This window comes from Delphinus delphis, chromosome 1 (genome assembly GCF_949987515.2).
Source record: "Delphinus delphis chromosome 1, mDelDel1.2, whole genome shotgun sequence".
Lineage (NCBI taxonomy): Eukaryota > Metazoa > Chordata > Mammalia > Artiodactyla > Delphinidae > Delphinus > Delphinus delphis.
In genome coordinates this window covers 163,792,826-163,809,641 of record NC_082683.1, presented here as the reverse complement: position 1 = coordinate 163,809,641, position 16,816 = coordinate 163,792,826, and the positions used below count along the sequence as shown (strand labels likewise).

General features: G+C 42.2%; 1 protein-coding gene across 1 annotated transcript in view; it reads left to right on the top strand.

Moving 5' to 3' along the window:
- DISP1 (dispatched RND transporter family member 1) overlaps positions 1 to 15,226 on the top strand; it is a 206,091-nt gene extending 190,865 nt beyond the window's left edge. The window contains exons 4-8 of the mRNA XM_059997946.1: positions 1,977 to 2,100; positions 2,915 to 3,042; positions 3,388 to 3,485; positions 5,488 to 5,585; positions 11,615 to 15,226. Coding sequence (XP_059853929.1) covers positions 1,977 to 2,100; positions 2,915 to 3,042; positions 3,388 to 3,485; positions 5,488 to 5,585; positions 11,615 to 15,226 — 4,060 coding nt within the window. The remainder of the gene's footprint in view (positions 1 to 1,976; positions 2,101 to 2,914; positions 3,043 to 3,387; positions 3,486 to 5,487; positions 5,586 to 11,614) is intronic.
- Positions 15,227 to 16,816: the final 1,590 nt, after the last annotated feature.

The following is a 16,816-nucleotide window of genomic DNA, read 5'->3' as shown; positions in this document are numbered from 1 at the left end:
TGTAAAGCATGAGAGCAACTGGAACTCCTAGTGGGTGCAGGCTATTATTCTTTATTTTCCTAAGGTTGCTTTTAAAAGAACAATAATCAGGGCTTCCCTGGTGGCGCAGTGGTTGGGAATCTGCCTGCTAATACAAGGGACACGGGTTCAAGCCCTGGTCTGGGAGGATCCCACATGCCGCGGAGCAACTAGGCCCGTGAGCCACAACTACTGAGCGTGCGCATCTGGAGCCTGTGCTCCACCACAAGAAAGGCCGCGGTAGTGAGAGGCCTGCGCACCGCGATGAAGAGTGGCCCCCGCTTGCCACAACTAGAGAAAGCCCTCGCACAGAAACGAAGACCCAACACAACAAAAATAAATAAATGAAAGAACAATAATGAAAGATGCCTGTGCGAGTGCTCCCTTAATGCATAATTATGTTATATTTTAACTTCCTTATTAAAATTTAATTTGAATATCTCCGCAAAGGCAGATCTATGAATTTGAGAGATCAGAATATAAAAACCAGCCCTCTATTCTTAGAGACATATCATAGTTTTTTTCAGAATAATGGTTAGAGCCACTAGCTTTCTTTAAACTGCTAGCATGATTTTGAAGAAAAACTCGAAGTATATGAGCAAGAAGCCTATTTCAAATGAGCCAGAAATAGCCATCAGAGCAGCTCAGTGCGCTAAATAACACTGTTGAGAATTTGAGAATAATTGTCCACAAGTTAAATGTTTCATTTTTTCTCTAATAAAAATTCAAGAAATCTGAAGTTGGCAGAATACATTTTGGGTTTTTTTTTTTTTTTTTTTTTTTTTGCGATATGTGGACCTCTCACTGTTGTGGCCTCTCCCGTTGCGGAACACAGGCTCCAGACGCACAGGCTCGGCAGCCATGGCTCACGGGCCCAGCTGCTCCGCGGCATGTGGGATCTTCCCGAACCGGGGCACGAACCTATGTCCCCTGCATCGGCAGGCGGACTCTCAACCACTGCGCCACCAGGGAAGCCCGGCAGAATACATTTTGAATTTTAGAAAAGTTCAGTCTAGTCAACTTCTATGGAGCACTCAGTTCTTATAGAGATCTGGAAGCATCAGGTTAGGAAGGCATGGTCCAGGATCTTATGGAAGGGCCCAGAAACAGATATTTCAGTGGAAGGTGGTGAATGAGGGTGTGGGAAGGGTGTTGGAAGAAATGGCTTAATGGTGGGATTTGGTAACAGAGAGGAGTTTCTGAGGCATAGTAAGAAACTAAAGCCAGCCTGTGGTGGTTAGAGAGTGAAGGGAGGATAGGTACATATATGGGTGTTCATTCATCTAATCAATAGATAGTTACCAAGCACCTTTTAAAAGGCACTGTTCTAGGCACTGATACTACACTAAATCAACCAGTCAGTCAATCAACAGTCTCTGCCCTCATGGAGCTCACAATCTAGTGGATAAGTTCATTATAGTTTTAGCTAAATGGAAGGTTAACAGGTTTATGGGGAGGTTTCAGTTTGGTTATTCTTATGACTTACACTACCTGAACCTGTTTATGGGCTGAGCTCTTTTTCAAGAACTGATGGAGTAAAAGTAGGGAGAAAGGAATAACTGGAGAAACAAAAGTTCTGAAAGAGACTGCAAGGAGGATGGAGCCTCTGTTAAAATATATTTCTTTCCACTTAGAAAGCGTAGATTTAAGAGCTTCTTTTTCCCAGGCACAGATGTAGCAGTGAAATGTTATTTGTCAGGAATGGACATTATTCTTACTCTCAACAGCCTGTAGCATCTGACCACTGCTACTTTATCACAAATAATGAGAGGACAGTGATCTTCCAATTTTCTACTACAATTATGCGTAAATGCTTATAATCTCATGAGATCTTTTACTGATAAATACCTGTGCTGGGTCTGAAATAGGAAGATTTAACAAATTGCTCTCTTAGGTACCAAAAATACTTTACTCTGCTTCTAAGAGGCTTTCTTTGTGATCTCTCTCTGCGTTTGTAGTTATGCAGCCCTGATAGCAGACTGGCCTGTGGTTGTCTTGGGCATGTGCACTGTGTTCATCGTGGTCTGTGCCTTGGTTGGAGTATTAGTGCCAGAGCTTCCTGATTTCTCTGATCCATTGCTGGTAAGGAGAATTGCACTAGTAGAATCTGTTTATTTTCTTTAGCCCTAAATCATCTCAAAAGATTAAGTATTTTAAGACATGTTGCGTTATGTTATTTAGTGTCCCATCTGTTTTAAAAACCTTCTCAAGCCATCAGTAAGTATACAATTCTCTTTCTGAAAAGTAGAGACATGTCTGTATTCTCAGGTTCTTAAAAGGGGTCAGGTAACTTGCTCACCATCAAAAATCTGGAAATTTGCTTCTTGGTCTCCATGTTTAAACTAAAAAGCAAAAAATTGGAGAATCTGCAGACTGTAAAAACGTCTTCAAAAAGTCTTGAAGACTGAATGTCACCTTTTTTCCCAAAGACGTTAAAGGAATTTCAGTATTACTGAGAGATTGCAGGGTCTGTTTTTAAGTAAATATCCCTCAGAAGTGGAATAGTGAGGAAAGTAGGAGCAAGGATAATGATAAACTCTTTGTAAAACACTGTTGCATGCATAACACAATTTAATTTGACCATAATTTTTTTATAACATAAAAATAAATGCCAGGTATGAATTTGGAAGAGAAGCTTCAGATAAGTTTTTTTTTCCTCTTTCCTGAGACATGTAACATACCAAAGAATCAAACTGTTTGTCACAGTAAATAGGTGATCATTATTATGTCAAGTCATCTTGTCTTAATGCAGTTCGCCTCTGGAGTAGCTGTGAGGAACGTGTATATTTTCTGTTGAAAGCTATACATCACCTTGACATTGCCTTCCCAAGCTGTTATAACTATACTTAGCCTGAAATGAAGTACACTAATGGGAATTTGTAATATTTTGCCTTAGGGTTTTGAACCAAGAGGGACTGCAATAGGCCAGAGACTGGTCACATGGAATAACATGGTGAAAAATACAGGATACAAAGCAACATTAGCAAATTACCCCTTTAAATATGCAGATGAACAAGCCAAAAGGTAATCATTTATTAACTTTTAGACAAACCACTGCTAACGAATTCCACTTTTAAACATTGCCTGAGCAAAAAGATTACATCTAAAATGTGTGGCTCAAAATCTTTGCACTGAATTTGTTGAAATTGTCATTGTCTTTTAAGATTTTGTTGTATATTAGTGAGGGTTTGGGGTTTTTCTTCCTTTTACAGAAGTGAGAAAATTAATGTTGGTTGCTTATGGTCATCCTTCTGACTTAATATCAAGCGCTTCATAGGTTATGACTTTGAGGTTGTATTGTTACCAGTAGGCTTCTCAGCCTTGAAATAGTGAGGACTTGATTGAAGATCAAACTGTGTTCCATTTCAGCCATCGGGATGATAGATGGTCAGATGATCATTATGAAAGAGAGAAAAGAGAAGTTGACTGGAACTTCCACAAGGACAGCTTTTTCTGTGACGTTCCAAGTGAGTGGCTTCGTAGATGACAAACCTTTCAGTTTCCTGGGATTGAACATGATTGATAACCTAGACTGTCAAGAGTAGGTGGCTGGTCACACAGCTTCACTGTTTCTATCGTGCTTAAAGGGGTTTTAGCCTAATTAACTTGTAATTTTACTTCTCTAGGTCAGTCAACCACTAATCTGAATTTAGTTACCTAAAATTAAAAATTAATGAGAGATGATTGAGTTATATTCAGTTTTAAGAAAGATATAAATCTAATAAAATTCTTGACCTTGCCCCAAATCTCAACACATTTAAAAAAGTCCTTGTACATTTTTTGGATTGAACCCTGACATAATCTACAGTATTATCAAAAATTTATATCTACATTGTTGATTCATTCAAAAAGCCTATATTAATAGCCTTCTTGTGCCAGCCTTGTCATTAGACATTACAGATAGCGAGATGAACAAAATAAAGTCCAGAGGTCCAAAGCTTGAATGCCTCAGGGACCTAGCTCATATATGAATGAGAAAAGTGAGCTGGGTTAAGAATGCAGGAAGTGATGGTGATTGAGGAGAATGCAGCAGAATGTGACCTTGAAAAAAAAAAAAAAAAAAACGAGGGCCCAAAGATTGTAAGAAATTCCCAGAGGCCAGGAATCCAGATTTCAATGTGGAATCACCAGATCTCTAAATGTTGGCAGCAAATTCACGAAATAAAATTCGCTGTAGCCTAGAGTCAGCCTGGTCTCTGTGCAGCTGCCAGGAAGGAGTAGTCCTCAAGGAAACATGTGTCAGTTTGAAAGTCATTGATTAGCCCTCATGGTTACGGATGAGGAATTGCAATAACTCCAGTTTCTGATTAAGTGAATATTAACATTGAAGCTCTTCTGGTTTCACCTTTTTGTTGTTGTTGTTGAAAATCCTTCTAAAATTTGTTTTTTCTCTATCTTCTTAGATCACTAGAGGACCTGATTGGGTCTTTGATGTTTCTAGATCTTGTCAAACCTCAGGGTCTTTATTTGTCTTGAAGACAAGAGTTTACTAAAGAAAACTTCGTGACCCTGAAGTTTTTCATGTAATAAAGCTTTATTCATAAATTTGCAAATTGATTTTCTTTGTCAGCACCATTAGGCATTTTAGATCCTATAAAACGAATCTACTCTGTTTCAGTTGGTTCATATTAATTTTTTTAATGTCTGAGGAAGCAGAAACAGTACTTACTGAGCACCCGTTTTTCAGTACCTCATTTAATTCTCACACCTATTTGGGAAAGTGTTGCTGTCTTTATTTTACAGATGAGGAACCAAACCGAGGCTCAGAAAAGTTGTTAGTTGCCTGAGATCATCCAGCTAGTAGATGACAGAACCTGGTTACACCCAGTTCTAACTCTAAAGACCATGCTCTTTCCAGGATATCACACAGCCTCCCTTATTCAGAAATATATTTTGTATTAGTATAATTTTCAAAATGTTTTTTCTAGAACTCTGAACACTCAACCAGAATGAGGAGTATGTCTGTGATCCTGGCCAGCGTTCTGTGTTTAGTTGGCTGTTTTTAGTGCTTTTAAGCTGATCACTTGCCGTCTTTGCTCTCTAGTTAGCTGCCAAAGAGAACATGCTTATAATCCATTCCTGATACTCCCTGGTGCACCATTCTTTGATTTTATATACCATTGGGGTGATGTGTTGTGAAATGAAGAGGGAGGCGTTCAGTTGATTTTCTGCTGAAAGTTCCTATGGGTTGCTCTTCCTAATTACAGTCTGATCAGAACTAGATATGTTACATAACTTCTACGATTTTTAAGATATAGTGAGTAGACAAAGGCTTTGAGCTAAAGCAATATTCTAGCGTTACTCTTTAAAATTTTTTTACATTTTTCTCCTGGAGTTTAATGAAAGACAGGATTCCCTACTGCTAATGAATTCCCAGGTGGTTTCCCAGTTTGAATTCTTTCTGAACGCGGAGTCTTCTGAAATAAATGAATAATTTATAACCCTTTTTCTTTTTTCTCCTATCACCAGGTGACCGATATTCCAGAGTAGTATTTACTTCAGCTGGAGGGGAGACATTGTGGAATTTACCTGCAATTAAATCAATGTGCAATGTAGATAATTCAAGGGTATGTAAAGTAAAACTGAAATATGTTTAGCACAAATAAGGTTATACTTTCGAAACTCCTTTTACTGCTGACCCTGGTGCCTGATCAGATGAAAGCACTCAAGTGGCTTACCTACCGAGGAGTAAACACCAGCAGAGTGGCTTCGCATTCTTTCGGATCCCAGGATCAAAGTGTCTCTGCTTCCCCACCTTTAAAACAAACCATCTTCCTTAATAAAGAACTCTTTTTCTTTCCCACTCATGTTTTTGTCCATGATAGTCTTTTGTATTATTTCACAGCTTATTTCCTTTCAGGATAATAGTTAAGCCTTTTTTTTCTTCTTCTTTTGTTGTATTTTATCTTCCTAATCTAGTTTCATTGTTCACTCCATTTTCCCCCTGAGGCGATTGTCAGCATCTTAATTATGCAATGAAATGCTCACCTTTCTGGCAATCAATGGGTCCTTTGGGCCGATGACCTCAAAGGAAAATTTAGGGCACAGGCTAGGAAAGGGGACAGCAAAGGGCATAAATACAGTATCTATGGAAATGGCCAAAGTAATCCAATCCAGATTGTTCTGAACTCTAAACACCTTGCTGCTTTACAAGACAGAAAGATGCAAGAAGACAGCACCAGAAAGTGTAGTCACCTACCGAGCTTGGAAGAGCTGTCAATTTCCTGTGTTCAGAGGCAGTTTCTCCAAGTAGAAACTGCTGTCTGATGTCACTAGTGGCCTTGCCCAAGCACAGTAATCAGGTAGAAAAGGAACTCGTGTTCTTAGCATAATTCTAAAATGTAAAATCACTGGTCAGTTGAAAATCTAATCACACGCCCTGCTGAGAGCTAGACTGACAATCCAGTGCAATGACCTGTTCTATCAACAGGGTTTCTTAATGGAACAGGAGGTAGAAAGGACTCTTTGAGATAACCCACAGACCAGCATCTCATTGTGCTGATCTAAGTACGTTCTGAGAACTGAGTGGCTCACCCAGGTCACCTAGTTGGTTGGTCCCAGATCTCCTGACTTTATTCTTCATTCTGAAAGCCTCTTTATATATTTTGAAAATAACTTTTGCATTGATTAGGATATCGGGATTTTCTGTGAGTGACATCTTGTCTCTGTGCAGCTCCAAATAGACCAAAGTCACAAACTATCTATAAACAACCCAAAGTTTCTTCATCAGTGGTCAATTTTTATTTGTCATATTTTCTTCTGTTCTACAGCTATCAGTAGGTTATTTAGAAGCTATGAACATACTTCTTGTTGTGGGTTACAACCCTTCTCATATAGAAAGTTAACTCTAAATTAGTGTGTATGTAGAGCACTTGCTATGTGCAAGGCTTTATGCTGGGTCCTTTACTTCTCTCACGATGGACCTGTGACCTTGGAATAACACCATTTTTTTTTTATTGGAGTAAAATTGCTCTACAATGTTGTGTTAGTTTCTGCTGTACAATGAAGTGAATCAGCTATATGTATACATGTATCCCCTCCCTCTGGGACCTCCCTCCCCCTCTCCCCCACCATCTAGGTCATCACAGAGCACCAAGCTGAGCTCCCTGTGCTATACAGCAGGTTCCCACTAGTTACCTGTTTTGATGCATTTGCAAAATTTAGGCTATCGAAAAGAATCGATATCTGCTTGTCTGAGTTTTTTTTCCTACTGGGCTCATAATAAGGATTGGATAGCTGTGAGTTCAAGTCTGTAATCCCTGGCAAGAACGTAACAATTTGTGATCCTCTTGTGAAAATTTGAGGAACAGACCCAAGACACGTACATCTGAATGAATGGTCAAGCCAATTGTAGATCTACACCAATAAATGAATAAACAGAATCAAGGCCCCCAAATACTACCTCAAGGAGCATGGTTGTAATTTTAACTTTTTAAATGAAATACTTTTTTGCCAGTTGCAAATGCCCTTGTATTCTAGTCTCAAACTCTGCTATGAACCCAGAATAACATATGTTTCTCATAGAGATAATGTATTCAGTGATATCTTAAATAATAACTATTGGTCAACAGTTCAGATTTCAGACTATTACTGTACTTTTCTGAGTCTCCCAGCTCAAGACCCTTTGAGGATTTTTATTTGTTATGGCGGTTTGAGCAAAATGTGTCCTGAGGCTACTTGGCAGTCTTTCCCTTTTTTCCCCCCTCAAATCCTAGCTATTGTACCTAACCACTTAGTTATTAACAACTATCAAGTTGAATGGGACACACACCAAATGGTACAGAGCAGAAGAGCTTAATTGTTGGTGGGTTGACTCCAGAAAGCATCTGGTAATCAGTGTAATGTCACGAGACCAGGTCTTCCAGTGGCCGCCTGCCTGTGTTGATAATACGTTGAGTTCAAATTCCAGATCCCATGTAAATTACATGCCACTTACACTCGTAGTTCAGATGGGCGCTGGTTTCCAGAGTGAAGAGCTTCTGTTTCTGATGCTCGTCTACCTCCTCACAGAAATGCTTGGGTTTTTTTTTAGACTCTTTCAAAAGGAGCCTCAGTTGACTCCCCTGATCTCCTTCACTACTTTTTTCTGCACTTTGGCATTCCTACGGGACACACTGGCAGAGAGTCATTAATAACAAAGAAGTGTGTGTGTCTCTAATCTTGACTCTGCTGGAAGCCCTTTACCCTATTTCTTAGTCTTTGCATAGTGTAGATGTTGGAGTTCAGAGGAATCAGCTTGTAGAAGGGATTTGGTGACTAAGACCCATTTTACTCAGGTAGCTTTTGTGGACAGCTGGAATGTCCCCCTCACACGCTTACAGGACCCCAGAAATGTGTTTCCTGATGCTTGTTTTAAAGAGAGCTGTGGAGCCCTTGCTTTCTTCCTCTCTAGGCTCCCTTCAACTTTTAGTACATGAGGAACTTGGTCACGTGGGAAAGGAGTGTCTAGCAGTTGATTGAACCTGGTATTAAGGGCTTAATTTTCTTCCCTTTTTTCTTCCCTTAGCTTCTTAACATATCTCCAACTTGGCCATTAGTTTTGAAAGTTAAGGTATCATTTAAAACCCTGCTGGTTTCTTCTTTTTCTCTCCTCTTCCTTTACTCTTATTTGAAGCCAACTCCACCCCTGCTACTATCTAACTAGGGAAGTGTGCAAAGACGTGTTATCACCACATAAGCAAAATGATCCCTAAAATTCCTGTTTGTGAACACCTAGAATGAAAAGGGCATTCCTCCTAAGAGTTGCAAGAAATTGCTCTCGTTAACTCCATCCTTATTTTTATAAACTTCAAAGATTTTAAAATCATTCCTGTCAATCCCCTTTCCCAAGAATATGGCAAAGATGCAGCTGCCTTCTGCATAAAGATACACCTGCTTGCCAAGCTCCTCAAGCCCCACAATATAAAATATGACTCTGTGTTGAGTTATCTCAGTCCCAGATGACTAAGTTGTGCCGTTATCCCATCGCACTTACAGACCTTGGCACTCTGTCCACAGGTTCACATAGACCCTTACACATAGTATGCTGCTTCTCATGTTGAATTGTAACGGTTTGTCTTCTTGTCTGATTTCCCTGCCTCACTGTGAGCCACTTGAGGGCAGGACCACTTTGCCTTATTTGTCTTGATAGGTGCTCAATAAATATTTTTCCTTCTGGATGGATGGATGGATGGATGGATGGATGGATGGATGGGGACATACTCCCTGAAAGCCTAGACAATCCTTGAGCTCCATTCCTTTAGATTCAGGGCACTGGCATCCAACTCAGGATAAATGTCTTCTCTCTGTCCTTATTTCTTACCCTGTAAAAGAGTCCTCAGAAACTGTTTTCCAAAGGTTGTACATCAGCCATCACCTTTGAATGTGAGGACTGGCCCTCCAGAGGCTCATTAGCATTTATTTTTGATAGCAGCCATCAAAGTAGTATTTGGTCTGTGTTTGTCATGTCCAACTTTTAAATCTTTGGTCAGATACACACATAAAAAACCCCTGCAATTCTTTGAAAGGGTTATTCAAGGACAGAATTGTGTGCTTTCGTTTCCAGTTTTAGCTGGCAACCCTATTTCCTTTATCTTTGGCTTTTGGTTATTTGAGCAAGTACAAATATGGTCCTTCTAGCTGATAGTGGGTTTCGTAATGGATACAGTTCATTTTCTTCCATCTGAAAACTGTCAGACATTGGGGTTGCGTTACCTTTCTTTCAGTTCACCAGGCTGACCCCAGGGACTTGCCTGTTATTCCTTTGTGGGGTAAACCTGGTTATCTGAGACATGCTATTCCAGGGTTTCCTATTATTTATTAGGTGGTTCAGTTTCCCCTGAGTTAGCACATGTGAATATTTTAACCTAGAAACAATTAAATATTAATTATCCTATTTTATGAAATGTCAAGTAATTATCGCTCTTTAAAAATGAGCTTAAAAATTAAACCTTTGTTAAGATCAACATTATTTTAGTACACTTGTATAATAACCCTTTGACTCATTTTTCTTTACTCCCAATAGAGTATCTTAAAAAAAACACCCAACTTTTTTTTTTTTTTTTTTAACACCCAACTTCTTATTATGGAAATTTTCAAACAGAGGCAATAGTAGAATGAATCCCTATGTGCAGGTCACCCAACTTCGGCAATTCACAATACGTGGCCAATCTCCTTTCATCTACACCTTGCCCCTGCAGAATAAGTCCCAGTAACGTGTCTTCATAGCCAAGTTACAAGTAACTTGGTTCTTGGATAAGTCTAAGTTCTAAAGAGGTGAATTGTGCCAGCTTCTCTTCTACTTTGAGAAAATATTTCAACGCATGATTGATAAAGCCAACTTTAATAAAAGGGAAAGGGTGGTTTTAATCTTATTAGAAAAAAAAGAATACTCATGCCCTTCTTGAACTTTGGAGTTTCTTCCCTGGAACAACCTTTGGTAAATAGAGATGAGGGAAAGTGATAGGAGTGGGTCGTCTTTAGCCCTGGCACTTCCGGAGAAGTCTCTGGACAGGCTCAAGAGCAGGGGGGTATTTCTTATTCTCACCCTCAGGGAAGAGGGGCCATTTGTAACTTACAGATTTTTAAGATGATGGGATTGTGCAGGCTTCACTCTAATCTTAGCAATGCCAGATTTGACATTGGAACAAATTTCAATTTTCTATAACAAGAACAGCCATAAGAAGGAAAGCCTTCTCCAGGAATAGTGTTCTAAATGAAATACTATCCACGTTAAATCCAGAATTGTTCTACTTACTAATACGCAGCAGACCCCTGTTTACCAAAACAGAACATTCCCCAAAAGGGGGAGTTAGCCAACTTGAATAAACTTTGAAAGATGTGGAAGAAATAATTAAATTCCTATTGAAGTATTTTATTACTTGTGTATGTTTATTTAAAATCATATATATGTGTATATATATATATATATATATATATATATATATATATATACACACATATAATTTTAATTTAGAAACATTTTCCCCCTCTACTCATGTATCAGGAAACAATTTTATTCCAGGTTTTTCATGCGTCTTTGGCATCACTGCTTCTGATATTACCAGAATCACTTTTTTGAGTCTGACCGTTATCTAGAGACTATCATCTTTGCCTCCAAGTTGATTGAAATATAGTACCTTTGTCACCAAAAATTTCACGCTGATTACCAGAAATTTTAGGCAAAGCCACAAATTCGTTTTATATATCAATCGGGCAATTGTTCTCTTAATTAATCCCATAGGTATACGTACATAAGCTTCACAGCCTATCCACTTTATTGCTTTTTAAAGTGACTTTGAAAAGGCTTGTTTACTAAAGAGGTGTTAATTTTACCTCCTTTTTGAAACCAAACTGGCATTGATTGAAATTGTTTCACACTTGTATGTCATCCCCAAATAGGAGTTCGTTGTTCAAAATGAAGTAACCTAGTGAGCCTTCTGCAGCAGAAGAGAGCAGATTTGGGGGGAAAACTCACCTTGTGTTCAAACTGGTACCTAATTCAGAGGATGACTCTATAACTTCTGTAACTTTCCTGTCCCTCAAGGCCACCGTCATTCAGACCTTTCTGTGAACTGATTTTAAACGTCAGTTCTTCCGCGTGTCTCTGTCTCTGCAGATCAGATCTCATCCCCGGTTTGGTGATCTCTGCCAGAGGACCACGGCTGCTTCCTGCTGCCCCAGCTGGACGCTGGGGAACTACATCGCTATTCTGAACAACAGATCATCCTGCCAGAAAATCGTCGAGCGAGACGTTTCTCATACCTTGAAGCTACTTCGGACCTGCGCCAAACACTACCAGAACGGCACCCTGGAGCCAGACTGCTGGGACATGGCGGCCCGGAGGAAGGACCAGCTCAAGTGCACCAACGTGCCACGGAAATGTACCAAGTACAACGCTGTGTACCAGATCCTCCACTACTTGGTGGATAAAGACTTTATGGCCCCAAAGACAGCCGACTACACACCCGCTTTAAAGTACAGCATGCTCTTCTCGCCCACAGAGAAAGGGGAGAGTATGATGAACATTTACTTGGACAACTTCGAAAACTGGAACGCTTCTGACGGCGTCACCACCGTCACCGGGATTGAGTTTGGGATCAAACACAGTTTGTTTCAGGATTATCTTCTGATGGATACCGTGTATCCTGCCATCGCCATCGTGATCGTCCTTTCGGTCATGTGTGTCTACACCAAGTCCATGTTTATCACTCTGATGACCATGTTCGCCATCATCAGTTCCTTGATTGTGTCCTATTTTCTCTACCGCGTGGTGTTTAACTTTGAATTTTTCCCTTTTATGAACCTCACCGCGCTCATTATTTTGGTGGGCATTGGAGCGGATGACGCTTTTGTCCTGTGTGATGTCTGGAACTACACCAAATTTGACAAGCCTCACGCGGAAACCTCAGAGACAGTGAGCATCACGCTGCAACACGCCGCCCTCTCCATGTTCGTCACCAGTTTTACCACAGCGGCTGCCTTTTACGCTAACTATGTGAGCAATATCACAGCCATCAGATGCTTTGGGGTATACGCGGGGACAGCTATACTGGTGAATTACGTTCTGATGGTCACCTGGCTGCCGGCCGTGGTTGTCCTGCACGAGCGGTATCTTCTCAATATCTTTAGCTGCTTCAAGAAGCCCCAGCAGCAAATATACGATAACAAAAGCTGCTGGACGGTGGCCTGTCAGAAGTGCCACAAAGTCCTTTTTGCCATTTCGGAAGCGTCTCGAATTTTTTTTGAAAAAGTATTGCCGTGCATCGTCATTAAGTTTCGCTACCTATGGCTGGTCTGGTTCCTGGCCTTAACTGTGGGCGGGGCCTACATCGTCTGCATAAACCCAAAGATGAAGCTGCCCTCTTTGGAGCTGTCCGAGTTCCAGGTGTTCAGGTCGTCCCACCCTTTTGAACGTTACGACGCCGAGTACAAAAAGCTTTTCATGTTCGAGCGCGTCCACCACGGAGAGGAGCTCCACATGCCCATCACGGTCATCTGGGGTGTGTCCCCAGAAGACAATGGCAACCCCCTAAACCCTAAGAGCAAAGGGAAGCTGACCTTAGACAGCGGCTTTAACATCGCCAGCCCAGCTTCCCAGGTCTGGATTTTGCAGTTCTGTCAAAAACTGAGAAATCAGACATTCTTTCACCAGACTGACGAACAGGACTTCACCAGCTGCTTCATCGAGACCTTCAAGCAGTGGATGGAAAACCAGGACTGCGATGAGCCTACCCTGTACCCGTGCTGCAGCCACTGGAGCTTCCCCTATAAGCAAGAGATTTTCGAACTGTGCATCAAGAGAGCCATCATGGAGCTAGAGAGGAGTACGGGCTACCATTTGGACAGCAAAACCCCGGGGCCGAGGTTTGATATCAATGATACCATCAGGGCAGTCGTGCTAGAGTTCCAAAGCACCTACCTCTTCACACTGGCTTATGAAAAGATGCACCAGTTTTATAAAGAGGTGGACTCGTGGATTTCCAACGAGCTGAGTTCTGCTCCCGAGGGCCTCAGCCACGGCTGGTTTGTCAGCAATCTGGAGTTCTATGACCTCCAGGACAGCCTCTCCGACGGCACCCTCATCGCCATGGGGCTCTCGGTGGCCGTGGCCTTTAGCGTGATGCTGCTTACAACTTGGAACATCATCATAAGCCTTTATGCCATCATTTCGATCGCCGGAACTATATTTGTCACCGTGGGTTCTCTCGTCCTGCTGGGCTGGGAGCTAAACGTTTTGGAGTCGGTCACTATTTCGGTTGCGGTCGGCCTGTCTGTAGACTTTGCCGTCCATTATGGGGTTGCTTACCGCTTGGCCCCGGACGCCGACCGAGAAGGGAAGGTGATCTTCTCTCTGAGCCGCATGGGCTCTGCCATCGCCATGGCCGCGCTCACCACCTTCGTGGCTGGGGCCATGATGATGCCCTCCACGGTTCTGGCTTACACCCAGCTGGGCACCTTCATGATGCTCATCATGTGTATCAGCTGGGCTTTTGCCACCTTCTTTTTTCAGTGCATGTGCCGGTGCCTTGGGCCGCAGGGCACCTGTGGTCAGATTCCTTTACCCAAAAAACTCCAGTGCAGTGCCTTCTCCCACACCTTGTCGACAAGTCCTGGTGACAAGGGACAAAGCAAGACACACACTGTGAATGCTTATCACTTAGATCCCAGGGGCCAAAAAGCTGAAATGGAGCATGAGTTTTACGAATTAGAACCTCTGGCAGCCCACAGCTGTATGGCCTCCGAGAAGACCACTTACGAAGAGACCCACATCTGCTCTGAATTTTTCAGCAGCCAGGCAAAGAAGTTAGGGATGCCTGTACACACAGCTTACAACAGCGAACTCAACCAAAGCACCAAAAACGAAGCCAGCTCTGCCTTGTTGCAGCCCTGTCTTGAACAGCACACCATGTGTCACTTCTTCTCTCTGAATCAGAGATGTAGCTGCCCAAATGCCTACCAACCTTTGAAATATGGCCTGCCGTCTTGCCAGCAGGTGGGTGACTGCTTGTGCCACCAGTGCGCTCCGACTGCCAGCAGCTTCATGCACGTCCAGAACGGCCTGGCCCCTCTGAAGGCTGCACACCAAGCCCCCGAGGGCTTCGTGCATCCCATCCCACACATCCACCACTGTCCCTGCCTACAGGGCAGAGTGAAACCTCCCGGAATGCAGAATTCTCTGCCCAGGAGTTTTTTCCACCACCCGGGTCAGCACATTCAGGCCCAAGAAAAACTCGGTAAGACCAGCGTACACAGTCTTCAGAGCCTAGAAGAGCAACTTCCAAAGATGGCAGAGATGTCGTCATTGGTCTGCAGAAGCGCTGGAGCTTCACACAAAGCGTGCTGTGCTCCTGAGACACACCAAAGGGAACTCTGTAAACACAGAGACATCGGGAACGTGGAGGGCAGTGGAGGGGCTGCAAACAAGGACTCCAGTTCCGTGAGTCCGACCGACAAGGCAGAAAGGCAAGTGGAGCCAGGCCTGTCACAGACTGATGTCATCGTAAACTCAGAACACTTGAGTCAGAATGAACCCCAATTCATCTTTAACCATTTAATGGGGGAGGCTGGTTATAGGTCCTGCCCAAACAATCCACAAAATCGTGGCAGGATTGTGAGAGTTAAGTGCAGTTCTGTGGACTGTCAAATACCAAACATTGAAGCCAACGTGCCTGCGGTATTAACACACTCGGAACTTTCTGGCGAAAGTTTGTTAATAAAAACACTTTAATAAATATTGTATTAAACCAATGCCTCAATTGTTCCTTTGAAATGGAAGTAAAATCCATAAGTTTAGAAAGGGAGTCCAAAACTACAGGAACAAGCATGTTTAAGTTTGTCAAAAACCATGAGATATTTTCAGATTCCGTAAGAACAATCAACAAACTTACTTATCTAATAAGCGTTAGCCATTTGGGATTTTATATTTTCAAAAAGTACAGTTGTTTTTTTACATTTATACCCAGCTTGAAAAGTTATTATCTCTTTCTCTCCACCTTCCCACAGCAATGAGTCAGAGATTTAGAGTTTGAACTATCTAGAACTTTCATTTCTCCCTGGCAGTTGTATTTACCTGATACCCTTATTCTGGTGCCTTTGTTTGTCAGTAATAAGGACTTTTGATGGCTCCAAACAAACACTGATTTTAAGAGAGCTACTTCAGTTGGGCTCTAGTAACTAAACAACATTAAAATTTCTATTTTTAGTGAGGCTTCATTCAGAAATGACTCGCCAAGCATTTAAATAGTGCATTCCACCTGTCTGCACAGGTAGACTTTACATGAAGCCAATGACCCATTTATATCTAAATTGGTATCTTTTGTCCACATTAGCCAAAATGTATAGTTGTTCCATGGTTACATCTATTCACCCAGGAATCATGGGCACCATCTTGTGTCAGGCGACAGTGATGTTAGTGTCACAGAAGGGAAAGCACAGATGAAGAGAGGTGATTACCTGAAATTGTGCTACATTTCTTAAGATAAGTTGCCTCTTGACCAAGAGAGCCCCAGGTCAGATGAGCCCCAGCCCCCTGAAGCAGTCATAATAGAGGAACTTGTTCTATGCAGGCTTGTTTCCATCTCTGCCCCTCAGGGGATGTGTTCAGACGGCTGCTTTCTCCTGGGTTCAAGTGTCTCAGGATGTGCACGGATGATTTTACTGGACAACTAACACCTGGAAATGCTGAGCCTGCAGCCAGCATCTTAAATGACACTCATACGTCTTGTATTAGCTCAAGCTCCAGTCCTTGAGCTGTTGGAGCACACTTTCTGGGTAATTCTTCAGATGACATAGCCTCCTTACAGGGTGTCATCTGATACTGTGTGCATTCCTGCCCCAGACAGGGAGAGTTCCACTGCATTCTTCTTCCTTCTGGGAAGTTTTGTCCTCTGAAGAATATTGGAGGGAATATTTCTAAATACAATGTTCTTTCCAAAAGTTATTTTCTAAGGATGGTTTTCCAACTTATATCTGCGTGTTATTCAGGACCTGAAAACAGCTGTCAAGAATTGGGAAGGCGGGCTTCCCTGGTGGTGCAGTGGTTAAGAATCCGTCTGCCAATGCAGGGGACACAGGTTCAAGCCCTGGTGGGGGAAGATCGCACATGCCGCAGAGCAACTAAGCCCGTGCACCACAACTACTGAGCCTGTGCTCTAGAGCCTGCGAGCCACAACTACTGAAGCCCATGCGCCTAGAGCCCGAGCTCTACAACAAGAGAAGCCACCGCAATGAGAAGCCCGCGCACCGCAACAAAGAGTAGCCCCCGCTCGCCGCAACTAGAGAAAGCCGCGCACAGCAACAAACACCCAATGCAGCCAAA